Source organism: Copadichromis virginalis, linkage group LG20, assembly GCF_057382275.1.
Source record: "Copadichromis virginalis isolate Kocher_CV1m ecotype Utaka linkage group LG20, C_Virginalis_male_GT1.1, whole genome shotgun sequence".
NCBI classification, from domain to species: Eukaryota; Metazoa; Chordata; class Actinopteri; order Cichliformes; family Cichlidae; genus Copadichromis; species Copadichromis virginalis.
In genome coordinates this window covers 3,065,416-3,090,186 of record NC_140637.1, presented here as the reverse complement: position 1 = coordinate 3,090,186, position 24,771 = coordinate 3,065,416, and the positions used below count along the sequence as shown (strand labels likewise).

Below are 24,771 nucleotides of genomic sequence, written 5' to 3'. Positions count from 1 at the left end.
TGAAATGAAAAGATGTAAATCACACAGAATCATACTGAAAAGCTGCAAAGCAATAAAGCTGCACACTGAATATGAATTAGGGGAGATATGAAACTCTGTCTGTCCTCCCGGATGCTCTCCTCATCCTTTTTCTGTCTCTTGCAAAATTATCTCTTTGTCTCAGCAACATAGAGAATTCCCCTCAGCGTCACTCCTTGTGGACCACAGTCAGCTCTATGAAAGAGGCTTTATTGTCCACCTCAGTAGCTATAATTAGACTAAATTGACCCTCTGTCCAGTGTATTTCCCCACTGCATGTATCTGTCTCTATGAAGTCTTCTGTTTAATGTCGAAGATGCTCCTCTGCCTAATTGTGTGCATCAGTCACAATTCACAGTGACCAGATGAAGGAATTAATTATTCATCAAATACCAGTGTTGGAATATTATTTTTTAATTTGTTAAAGACAATGTAAAGTATCTTTTGATGGATTATTCATTATTCAAATTAAAATTTATGTGCTATAGCTTCTAGATAGCTGCGAAATTACGCTACATTAAACTATATGAAAATCACTGATGTTGTTTTATATATACACACATATATATGTGTGTATATATAAAACAACATCAGTGATTTTCATATAGTTTAAAATAGAGAAAAAATAGAAAATAGAGATATTTTCTAAACAAAAAATAGAGATATTTTCTTATTTTCCTTCTGATTCAAGCTGAATACAATTATAATTAAAAATTAGGCATCTTCTAATATTATGTTATTATGACATTAATGTAGCACAAGGCTCAGGTAGCGCATGAATAGCTGGTAGAAACATCTTCTAATTTTTGATTTCTTACTTTGAGTATATTTCAGAGCCTGTACTTTTTTACTTTTTACTTGAGTAAAGTTGAATCAGCACCTCAACTTTTACTGCAGTATTTTTTAACACTAGTATCTGTACTTCTGCTTAAGTACAGAATGTCTGTACTTTTGCCATCTCTGGGTTTTGTAGTCACAGTAGTGGAAGTGGCCGAGTGTTATAGCATCTCACAAACACCCTTCATTTGCATTTCATAAAGAAGTTTTGTAGGCGGGGAGGTATCTCAGCGTGTAGCATCAGCATGTAGCTCTGGACTAACATACCTTCTGAAAAATGCATTTGTAGAGTGAGTTGTCTTTAAAAATGCATTTATAAAATGTACGTCCTCTGGAGGAAAGCATTGTCTTTTTTTTGAAAGCACTGAATTTGATTTTTCCTGACTGATTTTTCTGATTTTCCTGGTTTTTCCTTTTTTGCTGGCTCCACGCTACCAAATTGAGCTCTCATCCGTCTCACGGTTGTGTTAATAAAAGCTAACACATTCGTGTGACGATACTGACAACATCTCCGACCACATTATGATACTTTGGGGACTTCACATATCATCGCCCCATTGTGGCTTTCATTACACTGGCTGTTTATTAAGAAGACACGGCCTCGTTGGTTTACTAATTTATTGATTTGTTGCTAAGAAGCTGGCTGCATTTTTAATGAAATTTGGGTTTGTGATATATCTCAGAACTGTAGGCTACATCTGCACTGTTGCTTTAAGTTACATCATGCAGCTCCTCTGAGATTTTGAGAGGGTTTCTCAATGCTTCTAGAATTTATTCTTCACCTCTCTTCTTGTTTTCCCTTCGGACCGTTCTTCTCAGTGTCCTTGGCATAACTTTCATGCCAGCTCATTTGTTTCCCATCATAACTGGATACACTTTTAAACAGTTTAGACAGACAGGCAACATTTTACTTGTACAAATGTATCTTTTGCACAGTTAGTATTTCATAGACGTGGCTGAATGTTTGAAATGATGGGGAGCCCGTTTGCCACACGACATGCATAATCTGGAGCACAGACAATCCGCTTTTCTTCAGACATTAAGGTAAGTGTGCTGGATGCCGTCCAGTGACGGAGTCGCACTCTCCATTTTCTCACATTTGAAATACAGTGTGCTTTGAGTGTTTTGAATCCCTCTGAAGGCTTATTTATTTGGAGTGTTGACATTTAAGTGTATTGATTTGCTTTCACTTGCCTCATTCTCGCGGTACTCCTACACCTCATTTGAATGAGCCATAACTGAAATAGATGGGGCATGAAGCGCAAGCATGAGGACAAACTTGCACTGAAACGGCATCTTCAAGTACTTCCGGCGATGCAAGTATCAGACTGTCTGTATCTGTGATGGAAAATGTTGGTAAAAACCATTGCTTATGTCTGCACGAGAGCAGTTAATCATGATGTACTTGCAAAAATAACATGTGAGACAGGAAAAGTGTGGTTGAAAAAGAAACCAACAGTGACACTAACTGAAAACATGATGCAGTGGTGGGAAAGGTTGAGATGAGATAAGAAGTAATAAGGATACGATCATACAGTTCTGGCACGTCTGCACATTGAAGTACTCGTAAACACTGTGTAACTCAGGATGCGACTCCCACTCCTCGCTTCAAGTAAAACTTGTTGAAAATGCGATTCTGTGACTCTGTGGTCATCGCTTAAATGTTTGATAAAATTGCTCCCAACAATCTGTCTTCTCTTCATGTCTCAGTGATGTTGTGACTCTACTTTCTTGGAGGCGTTTTATCTGCTGTGTCAGGCACGATATATTCATTAGGGTTGGATTACAGAGAGTGGGAAAGGATCAGGTTTTGAGTGGGTTGTAATCCCCATACACAGGCCTAATTTAATCTTACCTACTGTGCCATCCTATTACACACTACACCCACCGCATGTATTCAAGTGCTGGCCGGAGGGGAGCAGATGGGGGGCATACAGGGTTAAAACAGGGTAACGTCAGACAAAAGAGTGTGAGACAACGAGGACGGATCGTAAGAAAAGACCTACGGAGAAGGAAAATTGATTATGAACAGCAGGAGAGAAAAAATCAAATGCAGAGGAGAAAAAACGCCGAAAACATCAAAGAGAAAAGAATTATCTGGTAGATGAGATTTGGTGAAAGGTGTCCAACTATAATGGTTGCTGGTTTCTTTCCTGCATGAGCAGGCAGAAGACATTTCTTACAAAAACTGTTTATCTGCGAGATTTCATTTTTATGTAATTAAAGACTTTAAATATCCCTCCCGCTATAAGACTGCAAATCCATCACACTGTGCTAGAAATTATTCATTGCATTTATTAGAAATTCTAAACAGGGATGTCTAAAGAGTTAGTGAAGGAAACTGCTTAGGCATATTTTGTTTGGCAACTTCTCCTATCTGCCTTCTGCCCAGTGTATCCAGGGATGCTTCGCCACCTCATTATATTTATTTGGCCAAGTTGCAAAATAATTTGCATGCCACAGAGACTTTACACAGCGACGAGAGAGGGTTTATATAATGTAACCTAACTTCTGTTGTTTTTGCTACCATTTCTGACCTACATCCCTCTCATCATCCATCCGTATCTGCTCTTAGCCAGAATAAAATAGGCCACGCTTCCCTGCTACACAATCCACACACTATCTACCTGAAAAGGATCCTGTATGTGAAACTGTTCTTCTTATTCCCCCCTCTTTGTTTTTAAAATCAGGTTGGTGTTGCAGTCGTTTCAGTCTGCTCTCTGAATTGATTAGGGGTAATTGGGCAGAGCACTACAGAGAGCCTCTCACAGGCCCAAGTTGCAATAACTCAACTCTATATTTTGCTTTAAAACTGTCTGTTTACATCAGCCACTGTGCTCTTCCTGCTGAGCAGTGTTTGCGGCCAAACTCACAGGGCGCACTTGGTGCAGCTATTTTGTAAACCATTTGTTTAAATCTTTACTGAAGAGAGGATTTACTTGTGTAGCAGGATGCCGTGAGGATTGTTAATGTGAGGAAAAGATGAAAGGGACAGTCCCCAAGAGAAAACGCAGGAGCAACAAGAAGAAAACAACACAGCTTTATTCAGGGGGGCGCGTGCCACATGCAGGGAGATGAAGAGGGAACGGATGCGGAGCATAAACAAACCGCATGGAGATGGATAAAGAAACTGGAGAGAATAGACCGAGGGTCCGGACATTGTTAATGAGCTTAACGAGGTAATTACACGCAAACGCAGAGACCTCATCCTCCAGGCACTCACGCAGGTTGGGAGGGGAAAGGGGAAGCAGGTGAGAGAGCTGGCAGAGAAAGAGAAGACCTTTGTTATCAGTCACCTTTTAATCGTTTTGATTGAACAATTAAAGTTTGATCCTGCTCAGGGCGTGCGTAGGAACTGCGAGAATGTGGAGGTTGAGATGGAAAGGCGCTGAGAGAAGATAAAGAGGAAAAGACACAGGGAGCAGAGGGAGATGGGAGGGTAAAGGACAGAGAGCCCGCAGCGATTAAAATGTCACCGCGAGCAGAGGCAGATGCACACCTGTCAAGCACAAATTCGCCTGCACACCTGCAGACTGAACAGACAGCATGCGCTCTCTGCTGGAATGACTTTAATTCCCAGTATGCATCTTCCACCTTCATATGTCTCTCTAGATGTTTTTCGATGCTAGTCCCCCTCCATAATCCTACGTGTCTTTTTGTTTCTCCAGACAGTTTATGTTTTATTTATGTATGCAGCGAACGCTGTTTTGACCAGTCTTTGGTTCAGAAGGGGGACAAATAAGCCAACAATAAAACGTTCGTGACAGGGCTGTTACCAGCTTTGCAGCCATCACACAAGCGTCGCTTCCTGTGCTTCGACCCCTCGGCCTGCCTGCGGGGCCCGTCCGCCTCCACAAGTGTCAGGACAGCTGGTTTGTCCTTTCAGTTTCAATAAAGGAAAGATGTCTCAGAGTTATTTGAGACATGTTGTCATGCAAAACCTGTGTTTGTCTGGCTAGTTGTAGCAGGCGGGAGTTGCTGACGTGTGTTGTGGGTGTCCTATATAGAAACCAGCAGAATCAGCGGGTTTTAATCCGTACTATCATGGGGTGAAGATGAATTAGATATCTGCCACTGTTGCAGGGGATTTAGTGTACCAGAGCGTTACCCCGGGTCTTTTTCTCTATGAGAAAACATGTATCGTTATGCTCTGCATGCTTAGATCAACAGTTGGTATGCGTGCACATATAGACGTGCATTGTCAGAACATGTTCCTCAATGAACATAGCATCTTGTTGTTTAGCTGCAGGCGAAGGTTGCTAGAGTGTTCGGTGCTTCCCTGTGGCCTTTCTCTCTCGCTGTTTTCCTCTCCTGCTCTCATTGGAATTGGAGACAAACTCTTTCTGTCACCTTTCATAACTGAAGCAAAATGGGAAGGAAAGAGATATGAGAGACTATTTTAGGGACAAGGCCAAGGCTGGGGCCTTTTTGTTTATGGGGCAATACCCCAAGTGGATAGGGAGAAGAAAAGTGATGTGATGCAGGAGCAATGAAGCAAGGAAGATAGGAGCTGCAAAAGAGATGAAACAGCATCCTCACTTCTGTCTTTTTGTATTTATTTATTTTTTGCTTATTCACTCTGTCTGCCTCCTGGAATAGATGATATAAAGCCAGATATGCTTGTCACTCCCTTTAAATGTCTGATGGGAGATGACGCAAACAGGCTGATGCGCACACAGCCGAGACAGAACAGGTTGTCTGTTTACCCTCTTTCATATTGCGCCTCGCTGAAAATTGATGCACGCGCCGCAAAATGTCACGTCCTTGATCTCTTTGCACCACTACACACTGGTGCGTGGAGGGGCTGGAGCTGTGCAGAGACGCGGGGAGGGGGATTTACAGAGGGGTCTGCAGAGGAAACAGGGCTGTGCGCCTCAGATAACACTGCAGCCTTTGATGGAGCCTGGCCCTTCTCTGTTGGAGAGCGCAAGCTGCTCCGCCTCAGATACATCCCCACCTTGGACTCCGCTGGTAATGATTGGATTTAGTTACAGAACAGAAATGGTTTTCTGATGATAATGATAACAGATGCGAAGGGAGTTAGTCAGCCACTTAGGGTCGAGGGACCGTATCGATGCTGTGCCAGCCTGCAGATTTCCCCTTAGACTCCCCTGCCTCTCGCAGGCTTGATAGAAGCTGATGGTGGAGGTTGATAGAACGCTACCTGTAATTGCATTGTGTATGATCCTAGAAGGGTGGCTGTAATGAAGATGTAGTGCAGGATAGCTGCATTCCACAAAGCAGCAGAAGCTTGGTAGGGGGTCTGGGGGAGTTTAGAGAGAGAAAAGGCGTGGTTTTCTACTTATAGCACGAAGCAATCAACAGGGAGCAGGGAACTGACAATAGAAGGGTAAGAGAGACAGGAGTGGAATTAAAAGACTTAAAAGTTGACAGCCGGGAATGATGAACTCTTTCAAGTGTTGGTAGCATGTAGACAAAACGAGAGAACTGGAGAAAGACGGGAGATCGGGGAAAGCGCAAGTGAAGGCGACACGCAGGAGACAGAAGATGAAGGTAGCGAGTATAAAAGTGCACATCTATGACGAAGGAGACAGGGGATGGGGGGGATGGGGTGAGGAGGATGAACATGTGGGAGGGGGCAGGGAGAGAAATATTTGCACTGTGCCAGTGAGCTGGAGTCAAGAGGTTGTCATGGTGATAGTGAGGTGAGAAAGGAAAAGGGAGGCAGGGGTATTGACACCTACACACACACACACTGAGAGACACACACACATAAAAGCTCATACACACAAACTACAGCAAATAAAATTCGTCTTTCACAAGAATACTGACCTGTCACATCTCAGGTAAACAGACTTTTTCACGGGGACGCACACAGAGTGGGTGTGCACGACTAAGCTGAGGTCATGTATGAAGCCTGGTAGTCATATTACTATGCAAACTCTGTTTCCCAGATCGCTTTGCTTTCTTTTATCCTCAATCAATCCCATTTGAATGGCATGCAAATCCTTTGAAACTGACTTTAGCGTTGCCTTTAGTCTGCTGCTGCATGCACCTGCCTGTGTGTCGGTGTGTGTATCTGAGCCTTTCTGTGTGCGCAACAAGCAGCTCTAGTCGGGCATGTTTGTCTGAGCCTGTGCACATACTTACATAATAACCATCTGTAGTTTCATATAAATATTAAAAACGATAAACCTACAGAGGCAGCAGAAGGAAATGTCAAAATTTGAGGATTTTTTTGGGTGTTTAAGAGAGTCGTTTTTACAGTCTGGAACCCTGTAAACATAACAGCTTGCTACGATTAAGTCACAGTTCTTTCTCCTCCTAAATAAAATCAGCTTCACGTTAACTGTTAGGAATTCATCAGACTCGGCTGAAACCATCTTCAGTCCTTATTGACTAAACCAAACGAGTGACTTGCCTTGGTAGTGTGGGGAAAAGGTTGGGTGTGTAAAAGGAAAAAAAAAAGCAAGCACAGCAGGAAGAAAAAACATTTCCATATTGAACAACAAACAAATCAATACCACTGCTCGTTGGTAATGCTGGCTCTTATATGAAATATGCTTTTAGTTGTGCACTGAGTGCTGGGAGGCAGTGCTACCTCAAAAAAAGTGCACTGCAGCTGATGACTCGATAATCATTTTTTAAACTGTTTGAAGTTTTACAAAAACCTAAAAAATACTGCAAACATGATCCTTTCTTTAACCCTGTTCTTCCTCCTTATCACAGCCACTTTTATTTTCCCACTTTGTTTCCACTCCATAGATATTTACTAGCTGTTTAGGGATGTTATCTCCGCTCTTGTCCCTAGAAGACCTTCTATTTGATTAAATGAGTAGCACTTAAAATGAGTGCAACTTTTAACAAAGTTAATGGGTTTGTCGAGAAGCTTTTTGTGTAACCCGGTATTTTAAACATGTCAATCAGTGGATCTTCCAAGCTGTTTCGGTAACTCTGCATCCCCTCTACTTCTATTACTGCAGCTAGTTTAGTTTGTGTTATATATTTTTTTATTTTTTTTGCAGGGTTTCTCTTGTTTGCTTTGTTTTAGCAATGAAGTGATGAGTAGGAACATTTTGTGTGTGGGTTGTGTATGTTTTCATTCATGTGATTCCTGTAATTTCCTGTGCGATTCCTTCATGTCTCTACAAGCCCAGTGTAACGCTAGAAACAAAATCCATCCTCTTTCACACAGTCGTTCGGCCACTGGGGCTCTTCCATGCAAACGTGTTAGCAAAGCACTATGTGTGACCTTGCCCTGCCAGCAGCTCATTTCCCTGAAGTGGTGGAAAAAAACGGATTACATCCAACGTAAGGAGACCTTGACAAATGCGTCTGGCAAAGACTGAAGTCTTGGCATAAAGCATTCTGCAGAGAAGCCCACGGGCAAATCTATCTACTAGAAATTCAAGCTAAATAAAAAGAAAAATACCTGCAAAACCTGGAAAATGGAGACACAGAAACAACTCTCAGATTTGTTTGGTATGAATTTCACTCAGGTACGGGGCTCTCTGCTATCTATCCTGTTATGATGGGGGCAGTAGGCGACATAAACACCCCGCCCATCTCTTCAGGTTATGGCATGCTGCTTTTCCCTATGGATGTGGCCACGTGTTCTTGTGTGTCACACAAGTGGCTGGCAGCTGAGTCCTGCAGCGCTATATAGGCCACTTATCACCTACCCGAGGGACCACACCCTTTTCTCTGTCAGATGAATGACTGAATGCACAGCACTTCTTTAGAAATCACTACCTGCAGCACACAGCAGGCCTCCCTCCACCTGCTCTCTGCACTGATGCAACCCACACATATGCAGACATATGCTCCTATTCACACCTGAGGCTCATGTGATAACTAAAGCACTACAGCCTTCCCTTTTTATTTTTACAGCTTTCACTGCATTTATGGATGGCTGATTCAATAACAACACGACCTATATGGAAAAGTTATCACAGAGTCAATGTTTTGTGCCCATCTAAATAAAATGGTTTAGCTTTTCAAGCATCATATACAATGCTTCAGTGCCTGGTTTCCTGCTGGCCCCCTTTTTTTGTTGCTGTAGCGTGTTTGTGATCTGCAGCTAAGCTGCTGTGTTTGGCTTCGAGGCTAACAGTGACAGATATACTAATGTTAGCTCCTTTTCACAGCCCAGCCTATCTCCAGTTTGATCCCCAAAGGCTTTACTAACAAACAAACATAAAATTTCCTTTTCCCCATCTGAGCTGGTATTTTTATTCATTTATTTATTTTTATCTCTAAGGGATGAATAGCTGCATACAAACACAATTACTCAAGTATCCCCCCTGAATCTCAGTTCCCAAACAGAATATGTCCTCACAGGGGAACAAAAAGTGTCAGTGAAGGTCAAAATGCATGTCAAAATAAAACTAAAAAGAAGCAAGTTATTCACTCTGGGGGATGAGGAGAGGGAGGAAGAGGCTGACTGTCAGAGATAAAAAACAAACAAACAAACAAACAAAAGAATGCAAGGAGTGTAGGATGGAGCAGGAGACGTGAGAGGGGAAAGAGAGAAGGTCACTCGTAATAGCTCTTCCACATAATTTCATAATGCCATGATTGCCCCTATTTACTCTGGCTAACACCATTAACTCTCTGCTGTATGGACACTAAACCATTATGGCACAAGAAATAGCTTCACAAGCTGTATACGATCACCACTGGATGCTCCTACAATACAGTTTACACAACAGTGTGCCTATAAGATATATGATGTGCATAAGCGTGGAATTATTCGTAGTGTGCTGCAGAACCATTGTGTGTTTTATCTTACCTAAGAGGAAGTGTGGTGTGTGTGTAGGAGGGGTGGGGGGTATCTGGATGCAACACATCTTATATCTTCAGCGTGACACTGAGGGTGTGTCTGTAATTAGCGGCGTTTGTGCTGCAGGCACAGACTCTGACTGATGCTGTTGCTAATGAGGCAAATGACGCCCACGAGCAGAAGTTCAGCAGCAGTAAGGGTTTATATTTGAGTATGTGTGAGTACGAAGTCACAGCGTGTGTGTGAGTGTTTGCTTGCACATACAGAGTGCACAGCAGGCCTTAGTGTACAGAAAAGATTTGATTTGCTTCCTTCGCATTATCTGTGTGTGTTTGTTTGTTTTTTAAGATTGGGTTTTCTGTTTTCTTGTAATGTTATTATGTTTAATTTGCAGGTGAAATTAAAGGAAATGGGAAGTGATTTTCATTGACCACATGTTGAACCTGTTTTACTCCCTCATGTTTTTAGCTATCCAGTCACAAAAACATCTCCATTCAATTCACCCACCCCCCCTTTGAACATACATACACTTTCATTTCCCACAACCAGCTGACTGACAGGCAAGACAAGTAAATTGTCTTATCAGTTTTGTACTTAAGTGCGCAGCAACTAGCATGCCAGAGTCAAAGGCAGGTCTCCATCTGCTAGACTGGCTCCATTAGCTGATAAGAGCGATTAGCTGACCTGCTGACACACAGACTGATCTTCACTGATACACGCAGCAACAGAGACGGGCTTATGTGCACCTAAACACATGCACCCCCCCCAACACACACACCGGGAATCTGATACACTATTACAGGGGGTAACACCCCTATGTTGATCATTAAAGAGCTTTTACTGGTCCGGGTTCCCATAACTAGATCTCTCTTCCTTTAATGTCATTTAGGATTCACCTTTCTTTAAGAAAAGAAATCTCTGCAACCTATTTCTTTCTCTCTTCGCCTTCATTCACGATGAATTTTTAATTTTTCAGACTTTTTTGTTCTCAACTTTGTTGTTAGCTCCACCCATCTGGTCTCCCGTCGCTGCTGCCCTTCTTTTCCCTTTCTCCTGCCTGCATCCCTTCTTCCCTCCATCCACCTCTCCTGCCTCTCTCCGGACCTGACGGATATCTTAATGAGTCCACTCCCTTCTCCTTGAATTATTCACCACTATTTTTTCTCTCTCTTTTCTTTTCTTTTTTTTTGGGGGGGGGGGGGGGGGGGGGTGTTGTTGCCACCATTGCCATTGTATCTTAAGGGGAAAAACATCAATAAATAAACCGCGCCAGAGGTAGCTTCTTCTGCAGTCTTGGTAATACGCTGAATAACTGTGAAATAAAGAGAGAGAGAGTGAGAATAGAGAGGTGAGGAGCACTCTCAGCACTGCTGTTTTGTAATTTAACTTTCTGTTGTATAAGTTTGTAAATTATTTAGCCTTATAATCCCTGAATTTGCAAGCTATAAATATGTGCAAACAGTGAATATATGAGCACACCCAGTAATCACACTTGTGTGTGTGTGTGTGCTGAGAGGAAAGTCTGTCAGTTTGCACCACTCAGTGCCTACGTGTGTGTGCATATGTAAGTGATACCGCAAACCCGATAGTGTCCATGTGTGTGAATAACTGAATTTGTATGTACAAGGGGGGATGCAGTGTGGAGACCATGTTGTTATGGCAACCAGGGTAGGGAGGGAGTGGGCGGTTGCCCTCACGGCTCCTCTGACAACCTTTATTTTCTCCTGTGTTGAGCCACTCCAATATTAAACCCTAATGCATGTCAAAACGGAGGGAGGGGGGTGAGGCCTGTAGTGAGGTGGGGTCCTCGAAAACAGGTGCGCGTTTTGGAAAATGATGGCGATGCTGCGCGGTGTGCCTTCTGCCACCACGTTTGACACCAGTGGGAGTAGTAAAGTATGCAACTGCTGAGCTTATGCTAATAGTGGTATTGATAAATTCGCTGTCTGTGTATCGTGATTTCAGATAAGCTGTAGCTCTGCAGCTTTTTCCAGCTACTAAATTTCCATTTGGAGTCGACTGTGGATCATCAGTCTTGAGATATATGTTACTGGGCCTTTCAACGAAGGGTGCTGGCATGATGGCACTGGGAAGAGGCTTTATAGCACAGTGGGAAACCACTGTGCTATAAAGCCTCTTTTCCATTAAAGTTGCAAATATTGAATTAACCAACCACGCTGCCTATTGTCCAAGCTAAAGTGCTACACCAGCAGTTTATTAAAGTGATGGAGTGAAAAGGGGTTCAATGCAGAGAAAAGAGGAGAGAGGAGGAGGGACTCTGAAACGTATTGTGAAAAGCGATCAGAAGGGAATTGAAGAAAGCTTTTAGTGTCGGCTACCAAGAGGCCTGACACTGAAAGAGAGGAGAAGACTGATGAAAAGAAAATGGTGACAGGAAAATAGGTGCTCATCGTTCTTGGACAGTTCCTATTATAAAGGTGGGCTCTTAAGTAGAAATGCTTTTGCAAAATGCGAGAAAGTCTTATGAGAAAGGCAATCTTCCCAGCGGTGAGTGAGTAATGACAAATGACTGAGTTAAAGTTGGGGAACAGAGCGGAAACAGGGAGCTGGTATTATTTCACATGATTTGTGGTATTTTTCTGCTGTAGCGACAAAATGGGCCGAAGACTGTTCTCACTGCAACAGGCTCATGCATTAACTATGACCCTGCCAGAGAGAGGAAGAGGGGAGGGTCTGAGGGAGAAAATCAGACAGCCACACCAAAGGCAGCAGGTATGGACGGTCGCTGTCAGTCTGGGACCAAACCAAATGTATGGCAAGGGGAGTAGATGAATTATGAATTTGGGTGAATTTAGGGCAAATTGTGCCGACAGGAAGAAGAAATCTATGAATAATTCACTCTGTAGGACGCCTGATCATCTACCCCCCACTAGCATCACCTTGTTTCACAGACACCCCGCCTCACTCGTACTCATCACTGACCTTTGCAATTTCTCACTGCCCTTCTCCTGTAACGCCTCCAACCATCCGCCCTCTTTCTTTAGGTACTGCTCCCTTTGCTTTTGTCTAAATCACGCCATCTCTCCCCTGTCCCTCTATCCACTTCTCTCTCTTCAAAACAATAAAAAAAATCGGATGCTTCTTCAGACAGAAGAACCCTCAGGGAAGAAGAAGGGGTAAAGGGGGGCACGTATTCATTTATTTTTCTCCCCCCTCCTTCCGTCCTGCATCTTCTCCTCCTACACGTCTTCACAGCTGGAGGTAGTTAATATTTAAAAGCAAGGCATGACAGGACACGAGACCTGCACACATGCTTGAACACACCCACACATGTTCACTCGTGAATCCAACAGAGCGGTTGTATCTGATCAAAATGTGCTGCAAACGAAAAAAAATTAAGATAAACGCATATATCTATATTTATGGTGGTTTTCTTCCCGTTAAGGGGAAGGAATACCAGCTATGTTCATTAGGACGAGTGAAATGATGTACTTGTGGCTGACTGGCATAATGGAGATGAGAATATATGTGAAACTCAAGACCTGATTAGACTACTGAGGTTTAATCTTGTGTTATTGCCCCACCTTCTTCAAAAACAAGCGAGCCTATTAAGCACAGGAAGTGCCCGACAACGCCCAACATGTCTGCTTAATGCTAATTAGAACATTTTGCAGAGGAAGGATGGGTGGGATCTTCTCTCTAATGGGTAACAGGGGGTTACACATCACAACAGCGCTGCAGTGGTTAAACTTTACTAATGATGGCAGTACTAACAGCATAATGCAAAATGTTTGAGTTATTTGCATTTTCTAGGCAAAATGCCTCAAAGCAAAGCTTGAATATTTAAAGGAGCTGCTAAATCGACTCGGTCGACTCGGCTTGTTTGATACACGACCTGTTGGTGGCTAATTTTCAGCAACGTTGTAGCAAAGCAGAAATGACCTTGCCCTCGGATCTCAACACAATGCTGCTCACTCTCCGGTCTCTCTGTGATTGAATGACTTTTGATGGTGCCCGTTGACATCCCAGTGGTGATAATAGTTTTTAAAAGCACTCAAACACCGTGAAGGTTCATCTCAGCCCAGCTGCGAGCAGCCATCCCAGGCATGACCTTTGACCCTGTCAAATGAAGCAGGTAACAGGGATGGGATTGGATCACTGACAGCTGCACAGCAGACGCCCTGAAGAAGTGAAATCAGACATCTGCTTCAATGACAGTCTCTTGCTCCTGTGATAATGGAGCGACCACGAGGCTTCATGCTGTGTACACAGTGTGGAAGCTGTGTGTGTGTATGCGAGTGTGTTAGTGGGGCTGAGTGGGGCTTCAGTCTGGGCGGCATGTTTGGGTGGCAGGGTTGGCCTCGTTACATGGCAACCTCGCAGCCTCAGTCTCATGTGACAGTCATTTCTTCACCATTCCCATCCCATTATAGTGTTCCCCTTTACTGCTCCTCCTCAACAGGACTGGAATATTCCTCTGCAAGCTTTGCCTCCTCCTGACTAAAGCCCACTGGACCATGCCCTTTTATCTTTTTGATATCCTCTGTCAGACCACTCCAAGTGTCTGTCTGTCCTCTTTCCTTTCTGTCGGTCTGGTCATGCATTACAAGCTTCTTTTGTGTGTATCCCTGTGCGTGCGTGTGTGTGCGTGCATGTAGCAAACTCCCTTGGTGAACTGTGATTGGCAGAATGACAAGGTATAGCATGCCTAATCATTAATCAGCGTCTTGCTTTGCTCCACACAGCGCTCCCTTGCCATCTCCTTGAATGCTAGGCAAGCTCCCACTTTAGATTACATTAACACCAGTATTAATACCCTGACTAGTCCTGCTTTATTCATCCCCCTCTAATGGTATTTTGGAGAGGCCGATTTAAGACCGGATCACTGTAATTGGCTCCCTGTTTCCTAAGAACAACAACAACTAAAGAGGCTTTAAGCCGACAGAAGGACTGAAGAAGAAGAGGACTATCAAGAAAGTGAATGATGCACACTGATTTGAAGATCTTGCACATGTGTGTCTATGTGTGTGAGTGGATGGATTAGCGTCACAGCTGTCACCCTTTGTCATCCCTCCTCTCCTCCCTCACATCTCTCCACCCATCCCATCAACCTTTGCTCCCCCCTCTTTTACTCTGCCTCTCTCTGTCTCACCCCTCCCTTGCTCCCCTCCTTAATCCCACTTTCCACTTTTTATCCTTGCTAAAGTCTTCCACCTACTTCACCCCTCCTCCCCCTTCTCTCTCCATGTTTTCCATTCTTCTGACAAAGCAAGCAAGTGAGTTTAATGGCTCATTTAATCCCAATGCTGTTAGTTTAAACAGCCTAACTAAAGACTTCTGTTTGGTCTTTAATTTAATCTGAATAGATCTTTTGATGTAGACAAATCCCACATTCCAGTGTCCTTTTGTAGGATATTGTTCAGTGCAATCTCTGCTGAGTGACACAAAATCCACAATAAACACATGACCAGCAATTATCCACTAGATACAAGAAAATGACCGATAATCACCACTCTCTATCGTCCTCCCACCCACCACGCTCTTCATGCTCTTCATCTCCTCTTCTCTCTGACCTTCCCCCCACTCCCCAAGGTCACTCATCACTCTGCTGTGGCAGTGCCAGCAAACAACGGTGAGCGGAGCCAAAACTCCTTCGATCAGGCTGCAGAGCTGCCAGATCAGCCCCTCTCTCTATTATCGCCACTTTCTTTTGTCTCACACGCACGTCTTAATCATGGCGTGCTATAACAGCTCTTTGTGTGTGATACTGAGTAGTGTAAACAGTCAGCGGGCTGCGCCACGTGGTGCCGCGGGGGAGGACAGCCTGCATGTTGTGGCGAGGACCGACTCCAAGGATACAGATGGTGAATAGATAGACTAAAAGGAAGGGGTGGTTTTCCTTACTCACCAGGACTGATAGCATCTTTATCGCATACTTAGCACAATACTATCACCCCAGTACACTACAAACTGTTCAGTTCATGCAGTGCAGCCCTGACCAGTCAACCTAATTATCAATTATTTGTTTGTCTGTCTTGCGTATCGTCAGATTTATCACTTCATCACTCTGCATTTGTCTGTCTGCAGCCCATCTGGGTGCTGGGAGGCTCTGTTCAGCTTCTTGTTGTGGTATTCAGCCCATCTGTCCTGCTGACTGGCCTCTCAATACGGGCCACTGGTCATGCAATTAAAACCAAATAGTTTTTTTCTTTTTTTCTTAATAGGAACAGGTTGGGCGATAGGCTGGCTGGTGTTTTTTTTTTGTTTTGTTTTTTCGATGGGATGAGCATTGTTGACTGATTGGTTTGTTAACTCTATGTCTCAGTCTGTCTGTTGATCTAACCACATGGCTCTGGGTATTTTTTCTTTCATTCTGACACATGGCCTCTCTGTGCATGTCCTTCCCTTTTTTCCTCTCTATCTTTCAGAGCAGAGACCAGCAGGAGGGCGTGGACCTGGTTTGAAGAACACTGAAGGAGAGGGGAAAACAGAGGGAGAGGACAAGAAGATCAAAGGCATAGGAGGCAAAGCCAAAGCCTCTTGCACAAGAAACATAGCCTCACACTTGCACGAGTCTGTGTGTGAGTGAAGGTGCTCTCTGTGTGCATTTTACTGTAAGTGTGTGAGCAGGTGGGACTTTGATGGGACAGTGAGCAATGCCTGACACGCAGCGACAGCAGGTTGGCAGTAGGGGGCAGTGCTCCAGCTGCCTCCTCCCCCTTGTCCTCATCCTTCTCTCCCTTGCAACCCAGCCCAGCCAAGCAGCCATAAATATTCCCCCCAATTGTGAGTACTGATTCATAATATTCCTATTAGTGGGTTGTGAATGCTTCCATGTGGTTCAAAGATCTATTTGTTGTGGTAATTACATTGTTGCCTCATCAAAGGGCTCTAATAATAATCTTTTATCATGATTAATTAGTGCAAATGAGCTGAATGAACACGCGTTTCTCTTTCAGTAACCTCAGTATTCAGTGTTACAGAGCTCCGTTATGCTGTAAATACATAACAGGACACTAGTATTTAGAGCTGGGGTTTCTTTGGTTAGGCCTCCTTTGTGCCTGTGTGGCGTCTAATTGCTTTGCAGTTGATCCTCCCCTACTGTATTGATTAGTCCTACTATTGATCTGGTTTCTATGGTGCAAACCAGAATCTGATTGGGGAGTAATTCAATCAACAGTTGAGTTATACAACAAAAAATCCAGTGATGTTTATCCTCACTCACCTCCTCGATGTAATATGTGGGCATTAGAAATACAGCTGAGTTTGTGGCCCCACAGGGAAATTGATCTTCATCTTCTCTGCTGCTGTCAACCTGCCCACAAAGCTCCAGCAGAGAGACAGAGAGAGGATATTTCCTCCACTGCTGCTTTTGTTGTTAACTCTTTATCTAAGACTACTTGCAGTGAGTCACAGCCGCCTACACTAATTTCAAAAGTGCCTGTATACAAACACATGCGCATCCCTCAAATGCTGATGAATGCATTAAATCTACCCATATGGGTCCCCGAGGAGGCTAGGTGACAGCGAGGTGAGAGGGTTGAAGGGATGAAGGGAGGATGATGGTGAGGAGGAAGAGGAGGAGGGAGGAGCAGGTCAGAGATGCAAAAGGTCAAGGTGTCTGGTGCCTTCAATTAGGAAGCCTGTGCCATGTCAATAAGAGTCACTGAGAATGAATGATTAGGATCAATAAATGGCATACCTTAGGATCTGTGTCAAGGAGACAAGGGTTAAAACCTACGCCCTATTAAAGGAGATATTACACCGCTGCATTGTTCATATGTGATAAATACTATTCAATGCGATCTATCTATCTATCTATCTATCTATCTATCTATCTATCTATCTATCTATCTATCTATCTATCTATCTATCTATCTATCTATCTATCTATCTATCTATCTATCTATCTATCTATCTATCTATCTATCTATCATTAAAATATTTTCCTTCATTTCCTTGACTCTGCCCACCACTGTGGACTAACAGACCGCATAAGAGATCGTAAGTGCTTTTACGTTTATTGATATCTTAATGTGGATGCTGGCAATGTTTACTGCAAACACTTTAACCGTACATTTAATTTATTAGCATGTTTTTGTTTTCCATCCAACACGCATCAAACAAAATATACTTCAGTGCTGAACTTAAATGAGTCCTGGCATCTGTGTGCCCTTTCAGTGTTATGCTGCTAGTGTCTGTGTTTTATCCTGCGTTTGTGATCGCATGTGAGGACGTGTGTGTTTTATTTTCAACAAGCACCTGCGTGTAGGTTTGGGTGTGTATATGTGTTTAGCCTCATTGGCTCCTGGTAGGTGGAATTCCTGCAGGAGAAGGGAGGAGGAAGTTTGAAGAGCTGCTGTCGGTTAGGAGGCAGCAGGGCTGTCAGATCAAAGACGCGAGGAAATAAAGAGGAGTTAAAGCACTAAGCACCAGCTCCTCTCCTCCTCTTCTGCCAATAATGGAGCAATGCCCGCAGCCCAAACTTCAATTTGATCAGCTGAGGAAATGGGCTTATTTCCCTGCATCACTGGGAATCCTTTCATTAAATTTCTGCAGTCTCCCTATCCGTCTCTTTCCAAATCTCTGCAAACTTGCCCCTTGTTTGTTTTGTTCCCTCTCTGTCTCTGCGTCTTTTTGCTCAGTTTTTCTGCCGCACTGCATGTGCTCTCTCTTTGCTGCACGTTCATCTATCTCCGCTGTCTGCTTAGCTCTCCATCTTCATCGCCTTTTTCTCATCTACCGCGCCCCCCCTCTGTCCTGTGCCTTCCTTTACCCATTTACCTACATAATATAAATTTATCTCTGGCTGCAGCGCTGTCTCTTTCCTTTAAAGTCAAATTAAAGACTCTACTCACAAGTATCAAGCTGTGGCTTCTGTTCCACTGCAAAGAAGAACAGTGTGAATAGTTCCTGAAGATATGATATGAGAAAAACATTTAAATTTGAATTGATTTCAAGAACTATATAACACAGTACTGTGGTTTATAACATATGTTAAAGACATGTTGGTGTTGTGCCCAGCAAGTTGTTTTTTTGTGCATATGTAAATGCCGCATGTGCTTTATGGCTGCTGTGCACAGCAATGATAAAGAAAGGGAAACCTGTTCATTTGCTCTTTAAAAAATCCCTGCTTCATTTCCAAGCCCACTTTTTCCTCCCTCTTTCCTTCTCAGTCTCACAGGGGACACTGTGCTATATACCTCTTTTATATGAACTCTTCCTCTTACATTATGCTGTATCAATTTTCTCTCATCTCAACCCATTTATTCCTCCTGCTCTCTTGCTCTTACTCTTTCCCTTGGCCTACATTTCATCTCCATCTCAGGGGACTCTTTTTAAGAGATATTGACTATATAGTTTTCTGCAGCTGTTAAAATATGGAAATAAGTGGTGTCTCTAGTTATTCTGTGCTATTTGCTATGAGTCTGAGATGCGTCTTATGCAATCTGTGTGTTAAAGCTAGAGATATAGCAGCATGCATCATGGACACTCATCATGTGAATTTAACAAAGCAAAGCCTGCAAGTCAGTTTGGGGTGTGTGCATTTACATGTCTGTGTTGTGACTCGACTAACTATGACTTTTGATGTATGCAGTCAAGAGGCCTCCAGTGATCAAAACACAGCCGGAGTCTGTCACCGTATTTAGCACTGAAGACTTCGTCATGAACTGTGAAGCCTCTGGCAACCCTTCACCCATGTTAGTCAACACGCGCGTGCACACACACACACACACACACACACACACACACACACACACACACACACACACACACACACACACACACAAACATAAAGATCATGATTTGATTACGAATGAAAATGCTATATTATTCACAGGGGAGACCAACTATTGGTTATCTGGAACGGTGACCTTCCGTCTCCTTGTTCAGCTGACATCTACATATTAGCATTACATGAGAGCACAGCTTCTCCTAGTCAGATTTCTTGTTCCATTTGGGGATAAATGTCATTAAGCCCTCGAGCAATATTTTCAAAGTGTCTTAGCTGCTCTGAAGTGGAAAAGTGCTCCGATTGCCAAGGAAAAGATGAATATCACAATTATAGCACGAGTTCTAAGTCTGACTGGGGCATCTTGTGTAAATTTTGCAGCTATTCATTTGTGCCCTTAAATTAAGCAAAATGTAAGGACACCCTATTTGTGTCATTTTGTGTCATCAAAGGGACAGAATATTTGAAAGAAGAAAAATTCAGGCTCTTCTGTTTTTTGTTTTAGCTTCCGATGGGCAAAGGACGGGGAAGACTTTGACCCAGGCAGTGACCCGGAGCTGAAGGTCTCTGAAAGCTCTGGCTCATTCGCATTCTACACACTTAGCAACACCATGGACACACTGAACAAGTACAAAGGCAAATACGTTTGCTACGCATCCAATGAGCTGGGGACAGCTGTGTCTAACGAGGCCATACTGAACACGGATGGTAAGAGCACGTCGACGACTCGTGAACCACCGACCGCTTGTTGAAAGATATAGCCGTGAAATATTTGCCCCAATTTGTAATTGTTTGTCCTTGCCCTCGAGGCAAGAACAACATCATTGAAATACTATCAAAGATATAAAACATCTCTATGCTAAAGAGCAAACTGCATCACACCAGAGGAATTACAAATCTCTTAAATGTCATTTCCTGTTAGCTCTCCTATAAATGCCTTCAAGGTTCAGTTTTGAAGCAAGCTGCGGTATTTGTTGATTTATATATGGTTGATTTAAAAAGCTGTGAATGGAGACAGTGCTTTTCCTGCTTTATACAGCGCTCATCTGTTAGCAGATGGGGCTCACACTGAGAGCTAAGAGTATTGCCACCTGGAACATAATTAGACGCAATAACGTGATAATCATATACACAATCATCCACACACATACATGGGGACCCCTGAGCAAAAGTAAAGAGTACCTCTGCACATCCATCTACCTGAGTGACTGGCTCTCTCCTGGACGACCTCATCCCTCCACAGTTTCCCTGACAACGGTTTCCCCAGAAACGCTCTTGAGTTGATGTCATGTGAAGAAGCACTCTTCAGTAGCTCCTGTGAGGTTATCAACGGATGGGAGGAGGGAAAGCAAACATGTATCACTCACAAATTAAGTCTTCTACAAGACAAAAATAAAACAAACAATGGTTCTGTTTCTGTTTTTGTAGAATCATCAGAAGTCAGTATTTTTAATGTTGCATAACAGCAGAAGAAGCTGATGCACATCAGCTGAAGAGCAAATGTTACTAGAAAAATTGTAACTCTATTGATCTCAATAGATATACCGATAACACATATTATACCACTTTTACATAGATACATGTACAACAATCAACACACCAGACTGCAGTCTAATAGTAGCACAGACAAATTATAGTTATGTGAAGACTAATTAAATGCATGTACACACAGCACTACAGTGGCATGGTGGTACGCACTGTTGTCTTACAGACTCCTCCCACAGTCATGTATGGTTTGGTGACTGGTAATTCTAAATTGCTCATAGTGTGAGTGTGAATGGTTGTCTGTCTGTGTTAGCCCTCCAACAGACCGCCTACCTGTTCAAGGCGCACCCCACCTCTCACTTGATGGCAGCTAGGATAGACTCTAACGCCCAATGACCAAGAAGTGAATAAGTGGAAGAAAATGGTTGTAAGCATGTAGGCACAACAGTTGAGATATCCATAATCCCAATAAACAAGACAACTTATTGAAGCCCCACAATACGCTCTCCACGTGTTATACCCAATAGGCCTGTTTTTAGAAATGTTTCTGACAATAGAGAATCTCCCTTTGCTGTTATTAATGCAACTCTTGTGCTAAGAAGTCCTTAATCTCAATTTGCATGCTATGTTACCCACATACTGAAATAACCAAGGGCGTTTTATCAGGTCGACTACATATGTGGTCTTGCGTGAGAATCTGCCCAGCACCTTAGTTTTTTAGGCCTGTCTGTGGATGTGAGACGTGACCTTAAAGTTCACACAGTAAAAAAAGAATGTTTGTGGGGGAAGGAAAGAAGTGAAATTTGTCTTAATAAACATGCCGGACAGATTACTGGACTGCTTCATAGCCAGCTCTCAGCTGACAGTGTTGACAATGAGCAGGATGTTTTCTGCTTATTCGAGCAGCTGGAAAATAGGCAACAGGCAGTGATCAAAACACCACGAGCTCTTTTGCAACACTCCTTTCCAGAGATTCTTCTCACAAAATCTTTAGAATTACTTTCCTTTAAATTTCAGAACTCTTAATCTGTTTGGCTCATCCACAGACACTGCTATAGTTTGTCTGTTAAACATTAGTTTTAATTATTATTTCTGTAGCTGTGTCATGATTTGAAATAGGATGTAAAATTTTGCTATGCATTCATAATTAATAAGAAAAGATACACAGCTTTGAAGGGAACCATCAGTTTTTTTTCCTGTTAGAGCCATCACAGAATGATTTTTACAATCACCAACTACTTCCACCTGTAAACTTGTTTTGTTTTTACCAATTTGGAAAATGTCTCTATTTTCACACACAGATAAGGAGCACATTGTCCTGGGATAATGGAAAAGTTGGTCATGTTTCACATCAAATGTGTACAATTTCATTGAAAACAAGGACTCTCTAATAAGAGAAAGTTTACTACATATCAGTTTATTTGTGTTTTTAATATGATGTATTTTTAAAAAACCAAGTATTTTTTATAATTAAAAGAATGCATCTGACATATAACTGAGTACAACTTCCAAGACAAAAATGTTTCTAATTTATGCATATCAATGTTTTGCATATAAGCCAAATGATGAACAGCGTGTCATTTACTACCACGGACACTCCAGCCTGAAACACGCTGCACAAAACTCACCTCACAAGAATGAAGCATAACTCATCCTCTTACCTGCAGCAATATCATATGCCTGGGATACATAGCATTTATAAATAATCAAATATAGTAAAGTAATGTTTATATTTGTTGTTGTTGCAAGTTGACAACGTAAAAAATTACACGTTGACATGAAGATAAATTCATATATTCAAGTGATCCTTCTAAGCCTGAACCTGTGAGAACTTTATCACTAGGACCAGCTCTTTATGATCAACACCAGCTCATATAAAATTACAGTATTTCCTGGAATATAATATTGTTTTACACGTGTACAGTAAAGCTGATTTTGCCGTTTTTGTAGTGCGACTGACCCGCACTGTATTCGTTGTTCACGATGACTTGTGTAAGATTGTCTCGTTGAACATCTATATGAGCTCGTCCATCACCTACATGTTTACTAAGACCTTTTTTCTGTCTTGCCTCCCTTTAAGTTCCCCCCTCCCAGCAGAAAGATAAAAAGGTTGATGAGACGGCTGACGAGGGAAAAAGTTTTATTCTGAAGTGTAACCCCCCACAAAGTTCTATGGAGCCTATCATTCACTGGATGGACTTAAGTGAGTACATTATCTGTCCATCTCTCTGCTTCCATTACATGCTTCCTGTCTCCAAGATTTTGTTGTGCATTTACCACTTCAGAGAAAGCAAGTTAGCAATTTATTTCTGCATCGAGACATCAACATTTCTGCAACATTTTTCCTCTAGTGCTTTTTTACAATCCATGCAGGATCTACATTTTTCAGTTCCTCTCATCCTGTTGCATCTGTATCTCCTGCCCAATCTATATCCTGCTGTTAATAAGCTCCTCTGTTATTGTAATTTTTTCCAATTCTTTTAAGCAGTTTCAATCATTTTGTCAACATTTTTCTCACTCCTTTTACTTCTTTCAGGGTTACGTCATATCGACCTTAGTAAGCGGGTGATGGCGGGGAAGGACGGCAATCTGTACTTTGCCAATCTGGAAAGTTCGGACAGCAGGGATGACTACACGTGCAATGTCCAGTACCTGGCAACACGCACGATTCTGGCAAAAGAGCCCACCTCTCTGAAAGTCACCCAATGTGAGTTTTGTTGAAGATTATCTAAACTCATCTGACTCAGATTAAGCTGATCTAACCTGAATTAAGGGTGGGTTCCAGTTAACAACAGCTTTATTCAAAATGTAAACCAAAATAAAATGTCAAGGTCTTAAGGAATAAGAAAATTCAAGGCAATTTAGTTTACATTGGTGATTTTCTGATTGTGTGTAAAACAGGATCAGAAACAACAAAACAACAATTGATCATCAGGTAATCGATTCGATGGCTTCTCTGTGGTTGAAACATGTCTTTCAGAACAGTAAATGTGAGTCTCATTGTGGTGCTAGATAGAAAATAAATCAGAGGATCCCAGTCAGTCTGGCCTAATGTCTGGAAATCTGGCTTATCTGTACCAGCGTTCCTTGAATCCTACAACTATTGATACACTCAGAACTTTAAACAGGAGTTTAAATTATTCTCCAAGCGCGTATCATGGTTGTAAAAGTCATTCAGTTACGGAGCTGTTTTGAAAAATGACCAGTTTACATTCATACACCTCTTAAAATCCAACTTCTTTCATTCTTAAGGACATAAATGCTACATTTAAATGCCATATGCAGTATATTAGTTGAGGCCACATAATTAAACTACACATCACCATGTGGTGGCATGTTGTGCTGACCGAAGCAGTGACCAAATCCAGTAGGTCCCACTGAACCAGCAGGGGGTCTTCCTCTGCTCAGCCCATATTATAATGAGATTCAGCTCACACTGTGATGTGGCTGCCAGCAAGTGCGACCCAACTAGAGGTCAGAAAGATGAGCACATGTTAACATGAGACCTCTGTGTGTGTAGAGAGTCTAGATGATGATGTTTTGTTAGAAAGCTAAAGTCTATCAACATGAATCCATGCCCTGCATCTCTACTTGTGTTCTTCAGAGTCTTTAAAGTGGTTGCTGTGTCAGCAGCAGAGCAATCTAAAAAAATGACCCATGCATATGTATGAGTGTTTCTCTTTGTCTTTGTGGTTCCTCCTCTCTTTGTCCAGCCAACTCGGTACTGCGGAACAGAAGGCCCCAAATGATGAGACCTACTGGACATCACAGCACGTACCATGCCCTGAGGGGACAGACACTAGACCTGGAGTGCATCGTCGAAGGCCTGTGAGTGTCTCAGCGTGCACATGTGTGTGCGCTTCCAACCCCTTTAATTGGAAAACTTAAGCCTTCAATCTTACCTGTCTCTCATCCATCCACCCCACCCTACGCATTATTCCATTATGTCTTTCGCTTCTTCCTGCCAACTCTGCTTCCTGCTGCCATCTTGTCT

General features: G+C 42.7%; 1 protein-coding gene across 2 annotated transcripts in view; it reads left to right on the top strand.

Annotated features, from left to right (window-relative positions):
* Positions 1-24,771, top strand: part of l1cama (L1 cell adhesion molecule, paralog a) — a 42,115-nt gene that overhangs the window by 5,035 nt on the left and 12,309 nt on the right. For both annotated transcript variants that reach the window (XM_085442720.1, XM_085442718.1), the window contains exons 2-8: positions 15,988-16,345; positions 17,549-17,563; positions 19,158-19,260; positions 19,798-20,000; positions 22,858-22,980; positions 23,314-23,484; positions 24,491-24,605. In XM_085442720.1, coding sequence (XP_085298846.1) covers positions 16,216-16,345; positions 17,549-17,563; positions 19,158-19,260; positions 19,798-20,000; positions 22,858-22,980; positions 23,314-23,484; positions 24,491-24,605 — 860 coding nt within the window. In that variant the 5' untranslated portion in view covers positions 15,988-16,215. The remainder of the gene's footprint in view (positions 1-15,987; positions 16,346-17,548; positions 17,564-19,157; positions 19,261-19,797; positions 20,001-22,857; positions 22,981-23,313; positions 23,485-24,490; positions 24,606-24,771) is intronic.